Consider the following 21,708-nt stretch of genomic DNA (forward strand, 5'->3'; position numbering starts at 1 on the left):
GGGCCACCAAGAGGGATCCAACAATGCACAAAAATAAATATTTTGTGTTGTTCTGCCATAAACATAGGTGCCCAAAAAATGCATTGCTCGGACCCCCAAACCTATAAATATAGCGCTAGCAGAAAAGCACCAAAAATTGTATTTTCAAATGGAAAGAATAGTGATGTTTTTATTGGAGTCTATGATCTAAAATTGCATAAAAACTGCATGGAACGAATATATGGAATAAAAATATAATATCACAGTGCCTAAATGAGCAAGAAAAAGAACACACCTAGTTTGTTGAGAATCGATGTAAAAAAGTGTTTTACTCAATTTGCAAATATCGACAATTTTAACGTGATTCAATGGATTACTCATTTCATATCGCCAAGCGCGCAAAATTGAAACCGGAATCGAAACATATTTTTGTCGTCCAATTTAGCAATATACCGCTAAGTTGGAGACAAAAACTTAACCAAACGAAAGTTATGCAATACATCGCCAAAGTGTCGCTAAATTATAATATAACTTAAGTTTGCATTGAAATTAACACTGATTTGTACCAATAAACGCTTAAAACACCCCTTCTAGAATATCGAATGCAACCAAAAGAGGAAGATGTACAACTAGATTCTACTCAGAGTGTACTGTTTGACCACGGATTGTATGTAATTCGGCAATCTGCCAAGTAAAGACGATTCCATCTGAATGAATCTAGCAGGGGAGAAGGGAAAATAGCGATGGGATTTTGATGCACGCGTTTTATACTGTCGCTATTACCTTATTCATTTGTTGCATTCTCAAAAATAAAATAGGGGAAACAAAAATAGTTACCATGGAAACAACGAAAAGAAAATAAAATATTTTCATTTCGTTCAAGAACGTAAAAGCAAAATGGTAAGCTCAGAACTTCTGTGAATAAATAAATCAATTAATTTTTGCCTTGAGAATATGGATCAAATATACTTTAGATTTAAAATATGCTGCTGTGAGCAAATTTTCATTTTTACAAAACTAAGGCTGAATAATAGAGAGGCAAAAGTGCACATCTGAAACAAACCAACTAACAGCCCTAAAAACTAATAGATACATCCATTTCCGCCTATAAACCGGAAATTAGTCTTTCCATGTAATAGATGGTCAGACAATACATACCTAATTTAAAGCTAATTAAATTTAAAACCAATTAAACGCCGTTTTTGAGTTTATGTGAGATACATATCGTCGCCTGAGAGCAACATTAGGATATCTTACTATTGTTTCTGGGATTAGATGTCTTACGGTTGCTCTGAGACGACCATATGCACATGACAAACGTCACGGGAAAATTGGTGATAATCAACTCGAGGATCGTCAATGCAAGTATTTTGGCCGCTCATAAGTTCTTAGGTAGAAATATGCGCATATGCGGACGGGCAGAAAAAGCCACTCAACATTTATTTGGGGGTGAGCAAAATGGAAATTTCAGCCGCAATTTCAGTGATTTTTTTTTTTTTTTTTTTTTTTGTTACAGCATAGACTAATAATAAAAGTAGACTGAGCTTTCCCAGACTTGCTGATGAAAAAATTGGTTCATGAATATATCATGTGACTGGTGGGAGGCTAGGCGAACACTTTGGCAGCATGGTTGCTAGATGGCAACATTATCTATAGTTTGGCACTCGACATGTATTTTAAGACGTAATGTGTTTTCATTATAATTTTTTTCCAGGTGCAGAGATTGAACTGTTTTTGTTTTAGTTATGTATTATTTTGACATTATTAATTAGTTTTTGATCACAATTTTCAGTAACTTTCATTTCATTTGGAACTGCTTCGTTAGCGTTGGCGTGAACGTAATGGCGTAAACGTTTTGCGTTAACGCAAAAATGTACTAATCAGTATCTTAAATTGAAATTGTAGGTAAAAATCTTACCGTTTGCCGATTCTTTTGGGGCGCTTGTATCTTTAATTGCTTAGGGAGTTATTGAAATTAACTAAAGAAAATGCACAATACTAACTAAGCGAAAAAATCACTATATTAACAAAATATCTACAACTTAGAATAACAAATTTACAAATCGGACTCCATAAAAGATCATTCTTCCGTGTTCCATCAGTTCTATTTATTTTATTTCTCGCGGGCGTTGATCGTCTGCTACGATCAACGCCCGCTGTTGCTACGATATCCACCAGTCACATGGTTATGAGCAGCAAAAGGATTGCCATAGCTCGGTCTATTCTTATTATTAGTCTATGGGTTATAGTATTTCTTGTACAATGCAAAAGGGAGTAAAAATAATCTGTTCTTATTTCAGTTTGACTGTTTATGCAGAGCACGCATCATCCTACTACGCCAAAGCACAGTTTGTCCCATTTTGGTCCAGGCAGGGGAATTACGGTTACCGTTGGAGACATGCTTACGTCTACGTCAACAGCATCAAACCCAAACCGAAGGTAAAGAGTTTTCAGTATTAAAACTTTTTGGATGAATTGTTTTTTCTTCCTCTATTAGGCACACGAAAAAGCATCCAAACTTTCTACGGAACTAACAGATAAATTCAAAATTCGGCAATTGTTACTTTTCACAAAAATTGGTCATTGACATTGGTCATATGACTTCATTTCATTTAGTCATAAACTATATAATGACTAAACTTCTTAGTTCAGTCATATACTATATGCAATAAACTGTTCCACGAGCACCCCATCATTTTATTTAAACTCCTATAGCATATTTCATGGCGTGGCGTACACTTTCCAGAACAACTCTCTTTCGGCTTTTGCAATAATTGTAATTTTACGTTGTACTGAATCATTCTACCTTTTAATGGTGTCAACCCAGTTTCGCAGACACGAACTCCCCTCCCCCCTTTTTTTTCAGTTTCAATCATAACTTTTGATGTATTAAGGGGGTCCGGGACACAAAAATCGTCAAATTTTGCAATATTTTTTTTTATCATGTGAAAAATTACTCAGTTTTTTTCTGCTTAAAAGGACGTTTGAATCTTGTTTCTATCTTAAATAGAACGAAAGATATAATTGTTTTTGTTGCATGCACCTAACTAATGTGTACTTAACTTTAAAACTTTAAACGCATTTTTCTCCATGATACAATTTTTCCCGATTTCTTGCATTCAAACTCTTATAAGTCAGGAACCGATAAAGATAAAGTAATGAAACTTGGAGCATATCTTTTTCAAACAGTTAACTTTAATTTTTATTCGGCGAATTTAAAAAATAAGTTTACTGCAAAAATTATGATTTTTTTAAAAAAAAGTATCTTCGAATTTTTCTTCAAATATTTTTAATTTTTTATTGAATCAATATTTTTAAAATCGTCGAATAAAAATTAAAGCTTAGATATTTGTGCGTAATTTATTAAAAAATATTAAAAATTGATCAAGAATATTTTGAGTTATAGCAATTTAAAGCAACCCCATTTTTTAAAAATAAAACTAATTAAATAAGAATAAATTTTTTTTTTCATATTTATGTTATGATTTTGCTTATTAAATAAATGGTGAATCAGTGCAAAACATTTCAAAACTCTAAAGTATATAATAAAACAAATTTTAGAATGTGTCCCGGACCCCCTTAAAGGAGGGAGGAAATTTGAAATTTAGGCGAAACTGGATAAACCCCTTTTAATCGTCTGAATGCATTTTTTTAAAAAATCAGTAGGGACATCTGTAACTATAACAATAGATGTGAGATTCGCAAAATTTACTTTGTCATAAATTCTTTTAACTTTTGTTTTAGCTGTTAGGGCATGTTATTAAATCTTAGAAAGTCAACCAACGGCTTTTGCGGTTTTTAACAAGAGGGGAGAAAAAAAGAAACATCAGGTTACATCGTATCGATACACAAAGTAAAAGAAACGTTTGTTAATAACAGCATTTTACAACTGGGGTTCAGACGGACACACGCACTCATTCATATACACTCATATGTGTATGAGAAAAATGCAAAGAAATGGAAGGAATGCAATTCTCGATTGGAAAAGTTAAAGCGAAAATTGAACTCATCAGCTCACAAAATGTCCAGAAGCGCTTAGAGTTGGAGAAATTCCACCAGCTTTGCGGATATTACCACCACGATACTATCCGCAATGCATTAAATCCAGGAATGTTAATCTTGGCACGAAATCGTGCACAAATTAAAATAACCTTAAAAATGTGTGAATTACACAATATTAACCGCATTAGTTATCGATAAGAAATATTCATAGACTAATAATAAGAGTAGATCGAGCTATAGCAACCCTTTTGCTGCTCATAAACCAAACCATGTGACTGGTGGATATCCTAGCAACAGCGGGCGTTAATCGTAGCAGACGATCAACGCCAACGCGAAATAAAATAAATAGAATTGATGGAACACGGAAGAATGATCTTTTATGGAGTCCAATTTGTAAATTTGTTATTCTAAGTTGTAAATATTTTGTTAATATAGTGAGTTTTTCGTTTAGATAGTATTGTGCATTTTCTTTAGTCAATTGCAATAATTCTCTAAAGCAATAAAAGATGCAAGCGACCAAGAAGAATCAGCTTCAGATTTTTACCTACAGTTTCAATTTAAGATACCGATTAGTACATTTTTGCGTTAACGCAAAACGTTTACGCCATTTCGTTCACGCCAACTCTGACAGCTCCAAATGAAATAAAAGCAACCGAAAAGTGATCAAAAACTATTACTAATGTCAAAATAATGCATAACTAAAAGAAAAACAGTTCAATCTCTGCACCTGGAAGTTTTTTTTAATGAAAACACATTGTCTTAAAATACATGTCGAGTGCCAAACTATAGATAATGCTGCCATCTAGCAACCATGCTGCCAAAGGCTTCGCCAAGCCCTTCCACTAGTCACATGATACATCTATGAACCAATTTTCTTCATCAGCAAGAATGAGAAAGCTCGGTCTACACTTATTATCAGTCTATGGAAATATTCAATCCTTTCTAAGAGCAAATATCATTTAAACGAGCTGATGTGTGCATCACATGACTTCCTTTTACTCCAATTTAATGTTATTTTCTCATAATTGGCAGTTTTAATATGATTCAATAGTTTACTCTCTAAATATCACTAACAGTGGCCAAATTGAAACCAGATTAAAAAAAAAAATCCCCAAATTTGTCGCCAAGTTGGCGACAAAACTTGGCGACCAAAAGACTGGCGATATATCGCCAAGTGTCCGCCAAATTATAACACCACTTGAGTTTTCATCGAAATTAACAATGGTTTCCCCCCAAAAAGGGGCAAAAGACCACCTTTGGAGCATCCGAATGCAACCAAAAAGGAAGGTGCACAACTAGACCCCACTAGGAGTCTATGTACCAAATTTCAACTTTCTAGGATATTCTGTTCTTGAGTTATGCGACATACATACACACATACGCACATACGTACATACAGACGTCACGAGAAAACTCGTTGTAATTAACTCGAGGATCGTCAAAAGGGATATTTCGGGTGTCTGTACGTTCCTAGGCACATATCCACGTGTGGTCGGGTTGAAAAAAAACCTCAACATTCATTTGGGGGTGAGAAAAATGGAAATAAAGGCCGATTTTTGGGTGAAAGTTTTTTCGCGAATACAATACTTCCTTTTTTTGTAAAAGGAAGTAAAAAGGTAACAAGTTTTTTTAAGACAGGAAAAAATCTTAACATACTTGTCAATAACTTTTTAAAAGCATTTTCTTTCGTTTCGTAGGTTCGCGTAACTGGAAGTTTGAGAACAGGAGTCATTGCAGTGGACGATTTTGAAGCAAGAGGAGGAGAATGCCCCCCAACAAGTGAGTCGTCTGCAATCTGTTGTCTTGTTCATACATTTTTATTCCAGCATCCAAAAGAATGGTTCCTTGTTGTTATTGTGGAACTTCAAACAGAAATCTGCATACTTAAAAAAAATGTAATATGCATAAAAAATAGTATAAAAACAATACCTAAAATGATTGACTTTTACAATTTCAGAAAATTTTATACAACTCGCTTGTTACGTAACAAAATTGAAGGAAAAGATTCAACTTTACACACAAACGTGCGTTGTCTTTATCTTCTTTACCCTTTACTAATAATAAAGTTGCAAGTCTCTCTGTCTGGATGTCTGTAAGATGTCTGGATCTCTGTGACGCGCATATCGCCCAGACCGTTCGACCGATTTTCATGACATTTGGCACAAAGTTAGTTTGTAGCATGGGGGGGGGGTGCACCTTGAAGCGGTTTTTCGAAAATTCGATTTTGTTCTTTTTCTATTCCAATTTTAAGAACAAAATTATCATAAGATGGACGAGTAAATTACGAAATTCTTATAACGTTGAACCGTAACATGGGCACAAGCCAACTGGCGAGATACGAAATTATCATAATGTGGAACCGTAACATTGGTACAAGTCAATTGGCATGAAAATTCACTATACATTATTTGTAAATGTACATGCGAAACAAAAGACCTTTTAATTTTTTTATTACGGGCAAAGCCGTGCGGGTACCACTAGTTAGTTATAAAACTAGAAAAGCAAGTAAGCCCCTTTTATTTTTTGGTGTTGGAAATAAAGTACGGATGGAGTAAGTCATGGGGAAAAAAGCAAGACTATATTTTTTTAATTAAATATTTAGATCATCCGCGTATCTATCATTGACTCAAACGTTGCGTGCGTAATTCTGAAGGGAAAGTATTTTTCGGGGGGTGAGTGAATATTAGGGTTTGAGAAAAACTTCTTTAACAGCTTTCCAAATGTGTTCATCCTAACGAAAAAGAGTTTGTTCTCGTGATAAGCCCATAACATTCGCATTCCTTTTTAATTGTTTTTTTAAATATTTTTTTAGCAAAAATATATTCCATAACATATTAATAAAAATACTTACAGCTGCGATAACTTCACAGTAAATTTAACTGCTTGACAGACAGGAACGTCCAGGAGATGTCAGTTTGTTCATTTGCCAACACTGCGACTTGAAAGTCTTCGAGACATCATTCATTTTTAGAGTCATTGCAGAATCTGACTCTTGAAAGACGTCCTTTATTTGAAGAAATATTGTATAAAAGTTAACGTCTCTGAGACGTCATTTACTTCAAGAGCCACTTTCGACTGATACTTCCTGGACGTCATTTATTTCAAGAAACGTTGTAGACTGACGTTTTGAAGACGTCATTTATTTATTTTGACGTGTCTGAGACGTTATGTACTTCAAGAAACATTGCAGATTTACTTTTTCTTTCAAGAACCGTTTTAAACTGACCGAGACGTCATTCATTTGATGCACCATTGTGAATTCTTTCACATCTCCTAGACGTCATTATATTTTAAGGGATAGTATCAGATTTTATGAGAGAACACTTGACTTTTTAAGTTCATTGATAACGTGTGCCAACTAACTCGAATTTCTTTTCAGAAATGTGCACATTTGACGGTGAAGAGAACATGTGTGGTTTTACTCAAGATTCACGAAACACTCAGGACTGGGACGTAGTGAAAGGTGAAGATGATGCTGTGATGTACAAATTTCCTGATCATACCATGCAGTCTGCCGAAGGTACGTTTCACGCAATCTTACAGAAGACTTACTTTTTGAGACATAATGGGGTCGTTTCTAAAATTTTAAAAAGCCTTTCTTTTTCTGAAAGAGCATGCTTAAAAACATAGGATTTGACCATTTTTTAAATAATTTATTTAAGTTTAATATTTAAAAAAAAATACTTAAATCGTTGCGTATTCATTGTTTACACTTCTGTCGTGTGACATCACAAATGATGAAATGCCATTCAATGTTGCCATTCACAGAACAAAATATTTAATTCGCATCTTTACTCACGTGTATTGGCAGCGATAGGGTTGATAGCAAGCGTAGAGCGCAATTTTAATTCGCTGCTTGATTATCATAACGTGGAAACATAGTAGAAAGATGCGCCAAATTGCATCATTTGTGACGTCATAAAGACAACGCCTTGTTTGAAAAATCGGACATGTAAAAACATTAATTAAAAAAAAAAACTGTTGGGGAAAATGAAAGTACTTTCTGGGTCCATGTTATTTTTTTTGCTTATTCTATCCATTTCAATGACTAAAAGTAGTACTTTTGACTGAAGGAAACCACCCCATTCACAGTCGTGATAAACCCTTGACTATAAATTTAAAATGACATAAGACACCAATCAAAAGAAAAAAATATTTTAGTCGTTTTCATCAGTACTTAATTATTTTCACTTTTTTGACCGAATGGTTCCTTTTTTTCAATAAAACATAACTTACTGTATCGTGACGTATCTGTATAATAAGCTTTCTTCCATTTCGTATCTCATAAAAGTATGCAAATAAGTGAAGTTGCATTATTTTATAATTGCGCTGCTGACAAGGTGAAAACAGTAAGGCACAAAAAGTAAATTTTACAGGGAAGCAAAAAACACTAGGCAAAGTACAGTAAAACCTGTAAAGTTGACCACCCTTGTAAGTTGACCGCCTTTTCAGGTACAGAATTAGTCCTATATTATATAATACAACCTCTATAAGTTGACCACAAAAGTAATACACCGCAAATGGTCAATTTACACAGGTTTCACTGTATCGTGAATTACAAGCGGCATCTTCCGTCTCTCTTAGAAACTAAACCATTTTACTGATTGGCTTCGCTTCTTTTTCCATGCGATTGACACAAGCATTTCTGTTTTTTTCGTTAAAAAAAAAAAAAACTTTTCGAATTTTTAAAATTAGTTTGAATTCTGAAATTTTGAATTCAAATTATGTTTTTCGCAATCACGACTTGCGACAGGACCCTACTCATTGGTTACTACCTATCTCGCTTGTTTCTAGGAACAGTTCCTGTCCCTCCTCTTGGGCGGTTGCATGTGTATAGTTAATAGTTCTGTATGTGCAGGCTTGTGTGTGTGCATAAAGCTGTGTGTATGCACATTGGCGTGTGTGTATGTGTGTAAAAGGGCGTGTGTGTGTCTAGGACATGGACACCACCGACCAGGAGCAGCGGCTACCGGGAGGAGTCGCACCTGCAGAGGACGGTTGGGTTGAAAAAGGAACCGGACATCAAGGACGGTCAAATAAAAACAATTAGCAATCGTGATTGCTCAAAAAAAAAAAAAAAAAGTGACTTACTGTTTTCTTTATGTCAGCCACTCAATTATGAACATCTTATTGTGCCGATCGATGTTCTTATTACTCGAAAAGATTCTGCTCCACGTTGCTTCTCTTTTTGTGATATTTACCATCTGAAATAATGAAGGTAATTAATTACTTCATCTCCATTCCAACAGGTAGTTTCTTGTACATCGGTTTCAACGGCACCACAGACACCCGCCATCGCTCTCGCATTTACAGTACCAAGCGTGAGCCTTCTTCCACTCCCAGCTGCGTCACTTTCTACTACCACATCTACAACGTGAGTAAACTGTCCTTGGACACTTACATATCCACTTCCGGAGGACTGTCAGATCCTCAGTGGACAGCAACCATCAGTCAAGGACTCTTGTGGCACGGGGCAAGATTTGAAGCTATTTCGAAGACGGTATCTTGGCAGGTGAGTAAATATTGTCTAGAAAGCGAGTCGGAGCTAAGGCCCCTATATATACGAGCCGACGCATCAGCTTAAGATTAGCCTTTTTGGATCGGAGCGCGTGTTAGAGTGGTTGTCTTTTCTGGCGAGTTATCGCGTTGGTGATTGTTTACTGTAAGCAATTATTAGCGACACGTGAATTGTTTATAAAATAAAATATTATTTTCTGCAAATTTGGCGAAATACGGAACTTTGCTGTGGTAACCCAAGCAGTGCAACAATGAAAAATCCGATCCAAAATGGCTTAACTTAAGCTGATGCGTCGGCCTGTCTATATAGCGGCTCTAGTCAGAGCGAGATAGTTTTGAATCCTTTTAAAAATTCTGGTTGCGTCCCTAATGGGGTCGTTTCCAAAATTTTAAAAGTATTTTTTTCTGAAAGAGTATGCTTAAAAACATAGGATCTGACCTTTTTTTAAATAATTTATTTAAGTTTAATATTTTTCAAAAATTACTTAAATCGGTGCGCTTTCATTGTTTATGCTTCTGTCCGATGACATCACAAATGATGAAATGCCATTCTGTGTTGCCATCCACAGTGCAAAATAAAATATTTAATTCGCATCTTTACTCACGTGTATTGGCAACGATATGGTTGATAGCAAGCGTAGAGCGCAATTTTAATTCGCTGCTTGATTATCATAACGTGGAAACGTAGTAGAAAGATGCGCCAAATTGCATCATTTGTGACGTCATAGAGTCCACGCCTCGTTTTAAAAATCGGACTTAAAGAATCAATTTAAAAAAAAACTGTTGGGAATATGAAAGTATTTCCATGTGATTTTTTTTGCTCATTCTATCCATTTCAATGACTAAAAGTATTACTTTTGATTGAAGGAAACCACCCCATTGAAAATTTTCATGCATTCAAGAAGGTATTTCGGTAGTTAGTGATCCGTTATTGATTTTTCCTCAATGGAAACTCATAGACCTGTACTGGCTAACAAAGAAGTATCACGTAACATTTCACCAAATAACTAACTACTTGAGTGTTTTTAAAGCATTTTTTACAGACTTAAATTGACTTGAACTCAAACAACAGCTAGTATGAAACATTTGCAAGTAAAAAGCGCTGCCATGTGTTTGACTTCGTTAGAATTGAAGTCAAAGGATGATAATTGTTTTAATTATAAGACCAGTAAATGGAAAACTAAAATTGTATGCCTTAAAAACGGCAGCTTTATTTCATTAAAAACTAGAACAAATTTTACACTTTTATTTGAACAAAAATGTGTCGCTACATGTGTAATTCCACAAATATGTTTAATTTATTCAGAAGAAAAAGATTATCATTACATTAAAAAAATATTTTTCTTAAAGAAAATAGATTCGATGTTCAGGGCACATTTTTTCTTTCCTGCAAGAAATGGCCTGTAATCAAAAAATGTTTTGAGTACCTCAGGTTCTAACTCTAAATGTTTTGTTTCCCCCAGATTATGTTCGAGGTCAGCACAGAGAAATACGGTTATGGTCAAGTAGCTATTGACGATGTCTTCGTTGAAAGCGGGAAGTGTCCAGATCCGGGTAAGTCTTCCCTGAATTCATGTAATGATTACTTCTTTCAATAAAGTAAGTTTAAAAATGACGATTACGTCAGCATACCTGTAACGTGGAAAACACAAACTTTCAATGGCAATATAAGATTAAAGTAAGAAAAACAACCTTAAAAAAAGCACAAATTTGTCAATTACAGCAAACACGTGTTTCGGCGTTACAGGGAACGCCTTTTTCAATGCAAAAAGTAATGAGCTTATGGAGGAAAAGGCAAAAGCTAAGAGCAGATAAGCATGCAGCTTAAAAGAAAAAAATAGCGGATTAGCCAAACACCAATGAGAAAATTATAAACCGATCAGGAAACGATAGGAAAGCAAGCAAAGGCCAAGAGCTTTCTCTTAGGTACAGAAACCCAGAAAGAAAGAATTCAATTGGACAAAGATTAAGCCGAAGCTTAAACTAAAAGAAAATGTCGGTAACTGTGAACCACCAAGAAAGGAAAAGCTGAATGGAAGAAAAAAAAAAGCACCACGAAATAAAATAAACAGAAACAAAAATATTCGAAAAAAGGAAAAAAAAAAGATAAATAGAAGAAATGGGGGGGGGGGGGATTTCAACGAAACACGTATCTGCTGTAATTGGAAAATTTGTGCTTTTTTTAACGTTGTTTTTCTTACTTTACTGTTCAGCTTAAAAGTATTTAATTATCTTAATATAAGATTGATCAGTTTTTACTGTAAATTTGTACCCTACTGTGCGTGTTCAGATATAGAATTGACGAGACGGCAATTTTGAAATTGTGCCCTACTTTTGATTAATATTCTTTTTTACTTACTTTTTGCAGGCTATTGTGATTTTGAACAAGAAAACTGTTTATGGGAAAATGTTCGGCCACCTTACCAGCAGCAGAGCAAACAAATTTTGGGTAACTACACTGAATCATGTTACTATTTCTGTTATTACTTGCCCAATTTATAGGATAATTAACTTAATTATGTCATCAGCTGACTTCCTTTTCTCAGTTAAACGAGAAAAAGCAGCTTAACTGTACGAATAATGATGTCAGTGATAATAATTCTGCTTTTCTTTTCCTCCAAACAGAAGGATTGAGTGCTGACGTCCCCAAGGACTTGTTAACAGATGATTTTGATTGGAAGAGGCACATTGGATACGATTATTTTGGACCACCCGAAGACCATACACTTGGATCGACACAAGGTATGTAGTTATTTTTTAGAATTCATTAAACCGCTTATGTTTTAATGTATTAATTGATTTTAAGCAATAAATGAGTTAATGCGTAAAATTTATACTTTACCATACAATGAATGAGGCAGAAGCATGAAAACAGTTCCAACAATAGCAATCAGTGAAGTGTTCTACGCATAAAAATTCGTATTGATATCTGCTGCTTAACATCCTGATGTCTTGTAGACATTAGGATGCTAAGCAGCATCTGTAGTACTGCATGTCTGTAGCGGGAGTTTCGCTGTAATGGAATTTAAACAATGTAATACCAGTTCAAATGGGATTGAACATTTATTTCGCTTGTTCTATTTGTTTTAGGGTAACAGGTGTAAACAATAAAAAGTATGACACGTGTAAACGCCATATGGACAGGCGTTGACGTAATAGAGCATGGGCAATGTTGTCACGATAAAGTGAGACGTACTGTCCGATAGTTTAACGCGAAACCTTACTCGAAATTGCGCATGCGTCAGGTCTCTTCTGATTTTATCAAAACAGGGGGTGATAGCAAGAAGGAAGTAACGAGCAAACAAAAACTGAATGCATGGGGAAGTGCGCTTCCTTAAACAGTCACCCCTTTTTCAACTGTTATTCGCGGAGTTTGAGAACAGGCAGTATTCATATATTATACTAAAATACGAATCGTTAGTATCATAAACTAATGCATATACTAATCTAAATTTCTCTCCCATTAGGTTTCTATGCAATTCTCGACCCTCGCAACAAGAAGGTAAACCAGAAAGCAGTCATGGTCTCCGAACGGCTCATGTTCCCTAGCGCTGTGTGTCTCAAACTGTGGTATGCCGTTCCCACTTATAAGAACGGCGCCAGCCTGCAGGTGTTCATGTCTACAGATTTCAAGACGGCCGATCAGATCAAATTGATCAAGGACGCTCCAAATGAAGACTGGAAGCAGGCGTTGATAACCGTAGCACCAACACCCACCATGGATCTAATGTTCTCGAACTTTTGGGTGGGTTAAACGTTCGCAGCAATACTTAAAGTGTATTGTAATTAGTTTGTGAAAAAATTAGAAACGTGATTTGGCTTGAAAGACACGCTTAACACATCAACGGCAAAGATACTAAAAAGAAAAAATCTTGAATAAATAGGGAAAGTTTTGTGTTTTAAAAATGAAGCGATACATTAGTGCAGAAAACTAATAAAAGTAATCTTAATAAAGTAATAGAACTGTTTTCCGAGCTTGTCGGCCATGGTCCATCTGTAGGACACCATTAGGATACTGCTGGCTAACATGTCACAGCTCCTTCAGAGGGCAAATGAAATGGAGGGAGAAATTCGTACCATATGAATCGTGGTCTTAATCCTCATTGAATATTGCACCAGTATGGCCTATTTTCTTTATGCTTGAGAGGATTTGTGATTGGCTTATCTGCATCGATTCTTTTATATAATTATCGATTACTTCGCCCGTCTCGACAGAAATGCTATTGAAGTATTGAAACATTCAAATAGCTTCGACAGAAAAGTACAATTTAATGATGGACTAGTTATGGGTTCCAATGCTTCAGAATGCACCAGGGTCATTTCACGGTATTTTTGACATTTATGTAGAGTCCGTAACGTCACCTTTTTTGCCATAACTTCTTAATTTACGGTTTGATTTGCAAATTATTTTACTTTGAGTTGGTGTGTTGGTAGGAAAAGCTCAAAATAAAATAATATGCTAATCAAACAGTGTCATGTTACGGACTCTGCATAAATATCTAAATTACCGTGAAATGACCCACCAGTCAAAAGTTTTCACAAGACCAAAGAGTCATTCAGAAATCATCTCGAGACCAAAGACCCAATCAGAGGCAATGACATAAAATTTGATTGATGCCCTATTCAATGAGAATTAAAGTAAAGCTCTATACGGTACACATACTGCTTTCTCCTTCAAATTCATTTTTACTTTGAAGATGCCCGTGACACCCTAGATGGACAAATCACTCGTAAAGTAGTCATATTTCTGACGAGTGCAGGGAAAGCATCAATTTCTATTAATGTTAACTGAAAAGAAATTAAACTGATATAATTGGGCATTTTTAACGGTTCTTCACGTATTAATTTCCCTCTCTCTCTCTTTTATTTGTTAATAGTACAGTAGAGTCTCGAAAATCCGAGTATCAAAAGTCCGAGGTTCCACTTAATTCGAGGTGTCAAAAAGGTTGATTTCTTTCCCTCGCTAGTAGGAATGATTATTTTTCCTCCGTTTTTTTCATGAAGCAAAATTACATATTGGAACCACACATATATTTTCGTATATTCCCTTTCGTTTTAAAAGAGAAAGGCAGCAAAAAAAATTAGTAACTATGAGATTCCCTATACAACAGATATTAGAGAAATAATTGATGTGCAAATTACATCAGGTCCTTCGTTGAACGCTTTTTAAGTAACAAACATTTTTAATAACTAAAGATGTTTTCTGTTATCTACAAATTAAAGGCTTTTACTAATTTTAAAACTTCTTTAACTGCTTACAGTAAAGTAATGAAGAACGATTGCAACGGCTATGTCGCCAGCCAGCGCTCTTCAAAAGACGTGAAATTTTAACTTGACTAGAGTCAAAATAATTTAACGAAAGTAATCGAAATGAACTCGGAGATTGACAAATTGGATTTTTTAGTCGCTCACACGTTTAGTCGACATCTCAGATCACGTTTGAAAATTTATTCATCGGTGATTAAAATGGAAATTTTCTCGTCCCGACAATATTTCCTATATTTTGCACAAAGAACTGAAATATATGTACGCCTTTCTGTCGTCCAAATATAGTGTAAAATTGTAAGCGGTAAGAATTTTCCGGATAGTCCGAGTTTTCAGTAATCCGAGGTGGCGTCAGCCCCAATTACCTCGGATTTTCGAGACTCTACGGTAATAAAAAGAATTCTAAAAGTTTTCGGGGAAAAAAGATTCTGAATGTTGAACCAAGAGTAGTGTTGTTCACGCTAGGACTCAGAAGCACATTGTTTGATACTTCTACGTTGTTGAGTTACTCTGCTTGTGTATATTTAAGCTAAGTGATGTCTTATAACTTTTTCCTATCCAGATGCTTTCAGCCTTAGAAAGTTATTGAGTCATTGTATACGTTTAGGTGATATAGTTATGTACTTAATGCAGTTCTTTTTGGCTCTTTTAACTGCGAAACGGATCGAGTGATTTACTAATTTGTGTTTTCAAGTGATTGGGGATGTATTTACTTATTCTTTAACATTCTGATATTCAGAGCTGAGAGAATAACTGAGGAACTGTTTTGTTTTTAACTTTAAGTTGATGGGCTCATTTATGTTTTTCTTATCAGATATTCTTAGCTGGATTCGTGGGAAACAACACTCTGGGCTACATTGCGATCGATGACATTTCAATCGACGAAACTGTTTGTGAAGGTAAGTTCGGCCATCTTTCGTTGTGAATTAAATAAAGAAATGCCATATTTTTACCCGCCACAAAAGAGGTTTTCATGCCCTATACAAGTGACAACTATTTACATTTAAAGAATATGAATTCGTACCATAACTACCACGTGCATTTATGTGGCAATTCCTGTCGGCTCACAACATTGATGTAGTTATTATTAGTATTAACTAGAAACACAACGAGAAACCATCCAGGTTCTATGAGCACCCGAGACCATCAATTAGACAGGCAAGAGTCCAAAAAGCGCATGCGTGAAATTTTTTTTTGCTGTAGTAATCCTTGTCACTGATCCTGGCAGACTAAGCTTACGTTCGACGAGCGCGACCGGTTGGCTAATCACGTGACAGCAATGACGTCAGCGGTTACTAACCGGTTGTTCACGAACCAATGCTTCATCGAACGCTTTCGGTTGATCACCGGTTACTTGCGCTGACATGGCACAGACGAATAACACGCAGGTGAAAATTACCTATAATTGGTCAAAACTGTCACGTGGATCCCGCAACCAATCAACCAGCTTAAGTTGCGGTTGACCGGTAAATCAACCGGTGAAGCTCATAGAACGACATCGGAAGCAACCAGTTAACCGGTAGCTCTCGAGAACGCTGCGGTTAGTAACCGGTTACTCACCGGTCGACTGGTGAGGTTCGTCAAACACAAGCTAATAGACCCGTAAATTCAAGATTCGTGTGCTCAATGGCTAAGGTTGTGCATTCAGTTATACTGCATGTATGGCCCCGAACGCGCAGTGCGATGGTGTGAAAGGATAATCGACATTTTCTTTAAATTGTTTACACAAAATACAATAAACATTACGTTTTACACCTTTTGCGCTTATTGTCATCTTTGAGACTCAATCTCGTAAGACTTCTGTTGCTTAAAATCTCGTTTTTCTCCGCTGCTGTTTTTTTTTTTTTTTTTGGAGTTTTGTCCAAGGGCGCCCATATAGGGGATCAAGTAGGGACTCGATCCCCCTTATACATTAGAACTTCCTTGCTTTTGATACTTTTTTCTTTGCAAAAATGCAAAAGCATTTCTTCGCCAGCCATTAATGAATAAGTCATTAAAAATGTCACATTTTAATGACTGAAATCTGTCTTGAAGTTGGTTTCCATGGGGAAAATATCCTGCTAAACCATGGGGAAAATACCCGAGTCCCCCTTACAATTTTGCATATGGGCACCCTTGGTTGTATCAACTCAAAATTGCTTGAAATCTCGTTTTTCTCCGCTGCTGTTTTTTTTTTTGGAGTTGTGTCCAAGGGCACTCATACAGGGGGAAAAGTAGGGGCTCGAGCCCCCCCCCCCCCCCTTAGAAATTAGAACTTCCTTGCTTTTGGTACTTTTTTCTTTGCAAAAATGCAAAAACATTTCTTCTCCAGCCATTAATGAATAAGTTATTAAAAATGTCGAATTTTAATGACTCAAAACTGTCCTGAATTTGGTTTCCATGGGAAAAATATCCTTCTTAACCATGGGGAAAATACCTGTGCCCCCCTTATAATTTTGCATATGGGCACCCTTGGTTGTGTCACTTTCTTTGCCGAGGTGCGATATGCGAAAATTGACTTAGAACGATGTGCAACCTTTTCCCTATGAAACGTAGTACAACAGTTACACCATAAAATTAACGATAGCAAATCAGGAGATACAGAACTATTCCATCTTAAATTTGGTTAAAGTTTAAAACAATTATTTTAATTTCGTTAAGCAAGTAAAGAAAGTTTAGGTGTTTTCGTAATATCCGTACTTGTGAAAACTGAAATATGGAGGTAAGAAACTTAAATTTGTCACTCTTCATTAAGATAAAAAGTAAAATTTAATTCAAACTCTAAATAGGTTCTATTGAACTTCTAATTCTGAATTTATATTTAAATTTAAAACACGTCTACACCACGAGAAAAAAATATTTTAGAACTAAGATCCTACTACTTTTCAGACTTAGAGCCAGTATCTAAAAGCATTCTAAAAGTTTATTTGAATGAGTTTCCTTCCATTAGCTTGGGTTTGTTTCTTTTTGTTTTTGTTCCGAGGAAGAAAATTCTTGCAATAGATCAGTGGTTGGCCGTAGGTTAGACACCACCGCTTTAGGTTTATGACTTTTAATATGAAGCATGTACTATGCTCGTAACTCCTATTCCAATTGTTTTTACAGATAACACGGAGCTTTTTGACTGCAAGAATGGACAGCACGTGCTTATTACGGACGTCTGCGACTTCCACGAAGACTGTGCCAACGGACTGGACGAAGCCAACTGCGCCGATTGTGACTTCGAAACGAACAGCTGCGGATGGTCATCAAACCCATCACAGTATTACAGATGGATCCGCTCTCCAGCAGGAAGGGAAGGTCTCCCTTACGACCACACTAAAGAAGATGCGACAGGTAAGGGATTGCATTGCGAGATTCTTCAGCATGTATTCAGCAGCAAGTTACCATATTCCAGGGCTAAAGCAGAACTTCGTACGTTATACCGACAGCCCGGTTATCCCATCCACAGACTGCAGTTTCGTCTTTCTTATGGTCTTATCAGTCTGGAATAGGGAAAAAACGATATGGAGGCAGATTTCATCTCATTGAAGCTGAAAGTGACAACAAACTGGCAACTAAACTAAATTTAACTCACCAGCGAGAGTCAGCAGCCATTCTTCTTCTTCTTCAAGTGGCACTACACCCCGTTATGGGCCTTGGCCTGATCCACAATTTTGCTCCAGACCGCCCTTCTCCCTCCATCTGCGGATCTTCATTGTTTCCAGGTTTGCAAGAACATCATCCAATCATTTCTTTCTAGGTCGTCCTCTGGTCCTGGTTGCCAAAGGTTTCCATTTCAGGATCTTTGTCAGTCTAAAATTATTGTCTGTTCGCTCAATGTGACCAAGCCATGAAAGACGGTGGGCTTTTATAAAGCGAACTATATTTTTTTTTCTTTAAGGATATTCTCAATTTCAATATTAGTTCTAACTCTCCACTGATCACCCACCTTCAAAGATCTAGTGATTCTGCGTATGACCTTTCGCTCAAAAATCAGTAGGTATTCTTCATCGTCAGCAGCCATGTTGCGGTTCAATTCGCAAATTGAAGGAAAAGCTTGGGTATTAGGCTGTAAGTTACGGCTTGTAAGCCAGGGCTAAGGTAGAATTTCATGCAGTATACCGACGTCCCGGTTGTCCCATCCAGAAACTGCAGTTTTGTCCTTGGCATAAACTCCAGGGTCCGGTAATATTGTCGATCATTTAGGGGGAGTCATGACCCCCAAGATCCTCCTCTTGTATCCGCCCCTGATTTAGATCTACTTCTATATTGAAAAATCTGCAGAATTATTGAATTACTAATACTTAAAATCGCGGAAGTTCTATGATTGGACCACTTTTGCTTCGACAACCCTATACCAGCTTGTTTTATTATATTTTCACCTACGTTTTTATGTATAACTTATGAGGAAACTCGACGGGGATATCTCAACCTAAGTCAGATCTTAGACCATTAGCTTCCAGCGCAGTCGTTTGCTTATGTTTAGTATTCCAGTACCGGGTTCTTAAAATTTCTTTGTTTCTTCTTTCGCACCAGAGTGACATTTCCTGAGATAACTTTAACATATTTCCGTGTTGTTGAAGCAAAATAAATTCTGCTTTACAAATACGTAGGCTGTTTTTTTTTTTTAAAGCTCCGTCTTCACAGTAGGAAATCCAGGTGGGCGGCAGGTGGCTGGTTTGTGTACTAGGATACTGCACATACCCCTGTCCGAACACTCAGTTACTGTCGAGTCCAATCTGCCCTTTCCTGTTGAGCTACAGACACGAAAGCATGGCTGTCTCTATCGAGTCTCCCGCCAAATGTGAATTGAGAAATGTTATTCGTTTCTTGCAAGCAGAAGGTAACAGGGCAGTGGAAAATCATCAAAGAATAAGTCGTGTATATGGAGATAACTTGATGAGTGCTAGTGTTGTTTCTAAGTGGTGCAGAAAAATTAAAGAGGGCAGAACTCAAAGACACCGTCAAAAATCACTTTCAATCATTCACTGTAAAAACGATTCAGAAACGTTCCTGGAAAATAATAGGCAGCTGATGTGCCCAATTTCTACCAGTAACATATCTTACAAAAACCAGGAACGTTTTCTGATAAAAGTCAGTAACCTTTCTGAAATATTAAGAAATCTCTCCTATTAAAGCCAGTCGTGAACCTTCTAGAAAAATTAAATAGGTTTAATTTATTCGATTAGAACCTTCCTGATTTACCAAGAAAGTTCCAGAGGTATTAGAGCAACCACGGCCACGCGAAAATTGCAAGCAAGAACCAAGCATACTCCTCGCCTGCAATTCCAGCCTCGCAAGGCTGTAGCTATCCAGTGACTTATTTGCTCCCATTGGAAGCTTAGTCAATCTGGACGGGCCATAAACATTCTAAAGCCGATACACTTAATAAACACGCTCCGTCAATATTTAAACTGGTAGCAAAAAATATTTTTCACACCAGTGCAAGGTCTGCATTCGTGCATCTTTCAGGAATTCAATAAACTTTTTTGCGAAAATACTTGATTTTTTGGGGAAATAGGTGAAAACCTCTGAAATCACGAAACGTACCACGGAAATAACCAGTAACGTTTCGGAATTTTTTTACAGTGTTGGCGGCAACGTTCTATGAGGAGGGTATAGAAAATCTTGTGCATAGATACGACAAATGCTTAAATCGTCAAGGTGATTATGTGGAGAAATAATATGCATTGTATCTTACTTTTGATAGTAAAATCTTTTTTGTATATTTAACCAATTTATTTTTATAGCCAAACGAAGCTTGAAAAAAAAAAAAAAAAAAAAAAAAAAAACAACCCTCGTAATTTGTGTATCACACTGAATTTAAAATCAAATTTGTTCTCGACTGCACTTATATTTTGTAAAATTTGTTTTGACTCCTTAAAAATCCCTTCATAACATTGTAATTCACCTCATCAATTAAAAATGAAATATTTTTTCACGTGCCCTATAGGTTATTTCATGATTGCTTCTGCCACCCAGTACATGTCCTACTACAACGCTGTGACCAATTTGACGAGCGCTGTGCTGAGAAACTCTTTCTCTACGTGTTCAATGGAATTCTGGTACAACATTATGGGAAATGGTGAGTTATATCCGTTTCTGTGCTTGAGTTCAAAGACTTCAGCAGGATTTGTACTTACATTTACTCTTTTTTATTAGGTAAAAAATCGCTAGTCGGTAGACAAGCATTGGTTATTTTTTATGTACAGTAGAACTTTAGTTGTCCGAATTCTGACCATCCGGATCACTGATTATTCGAATTGCTTTGAGAACTCGGAAAAAAAGAAGAGAGAACGTAATGTTTTGATTCACAAAATAATGATTCTGTCTACGCGCACAATAGTTAAACAGCTTACTTTGACCCAAATGTAGTAAACAATTGCTTTCATTTACCGTACCGTATGTACATAATACAGTGTACTAAAGTACATCACTTGTAAGTACGCTTAGCATGAAAAGTGTTACCTTTCCACTTCATTAATTAAAAGTTCTTTCTCTTTATAAATAGAAATTTCTCTCATTTTCAACGTAAATTCAGTAATTGATTAAAGCAGATTTCTTTTTCGGAAATAACCAATCATCCAAATTTTTGATTATCCGAACGTGGTCCGGTCCCAGTTGATTCGGATGGGCGAAGTTCTACTGTATTTTATCCATTCGATGATTGAAGATTTCAAAAAAATCACCTTTTTTATTTATAATCGTATTTTAATTTCAAAAGCAAAAAGCTGATTTTTTTTTTTTTTTTTTTTGTCGCCGTTTACGGTCACAGAAAAAAATCCTTATTATGAACTTCTGTAACGCAAAGAAATATATAAATCGAATTTTTAGTCATCTTTTATTTTTTTTTAATCCGCAATTAAAAATTCTTTTGAAATTGAAAATTCTAACACAGCAGTGGTTAGTGAGCTTCGTATTTTCTAAATTTTGTTTTCAAAACAAATTTTCCATTGTTCCTTTTTTAGTGATGCACGATTGCAT

General features: G+C 36.0%; 1 protein-coding gene across 1 annotated transcript in view; it reads left to right on the top strand.

Moving 5' to 3' along the window:
- The first annotated feature begins 7,389 nt into the window (after positions 1 to 7,389).
- Positions 7,390 to 21,708, top strand: part of LOC129224200 (MAM and LDL-receptor class A domain-containing protein 2-like) — a 150,054-nt gene continuing 135,735 nt past the window's right edge. Inside the window, 9 exon segments of the mRNA XM_054858617.1 lie at positions 7,390 to 7,501; positions 9,231 to 9,493; positions 10,962 to 11,052; positions 11,867 to 11,947; positions 12,124 to 12,240; positions 12,966 to 13,243; positions 15,578 to 15,662; positions 17,848 to 18,078; positions 20,678 to 20,809. Of these exon segments, the coding sequence (XP_054714592.1) occupies positions 7,390 to 7,501; positions 9,231 to 9,493; positions 10,962 to 11,052; positions 11,867 to 11,947; positions 12,124 to 12,240; positions 12,966 to 13,243; positions 15,578 to 15,662; positions 17,848 to 18,078; positions 20,678 to 20,809 (1,390 nt within the window).

The sequence above is a fragment of the Uloborus diversus genome, chromosome 6, assembly GCF_026930045.1.
Source record: "Uloborus diversus isolate 005 chromosome 6, Udiv.v.3.1, whole genome shotgun sequence".
Lineage (NCBI taxonomy): Eukaryota > Metazoa > Arthropoda > Arachnida > Araneae > Uloboridae > Uloborus > Uloborus diversus.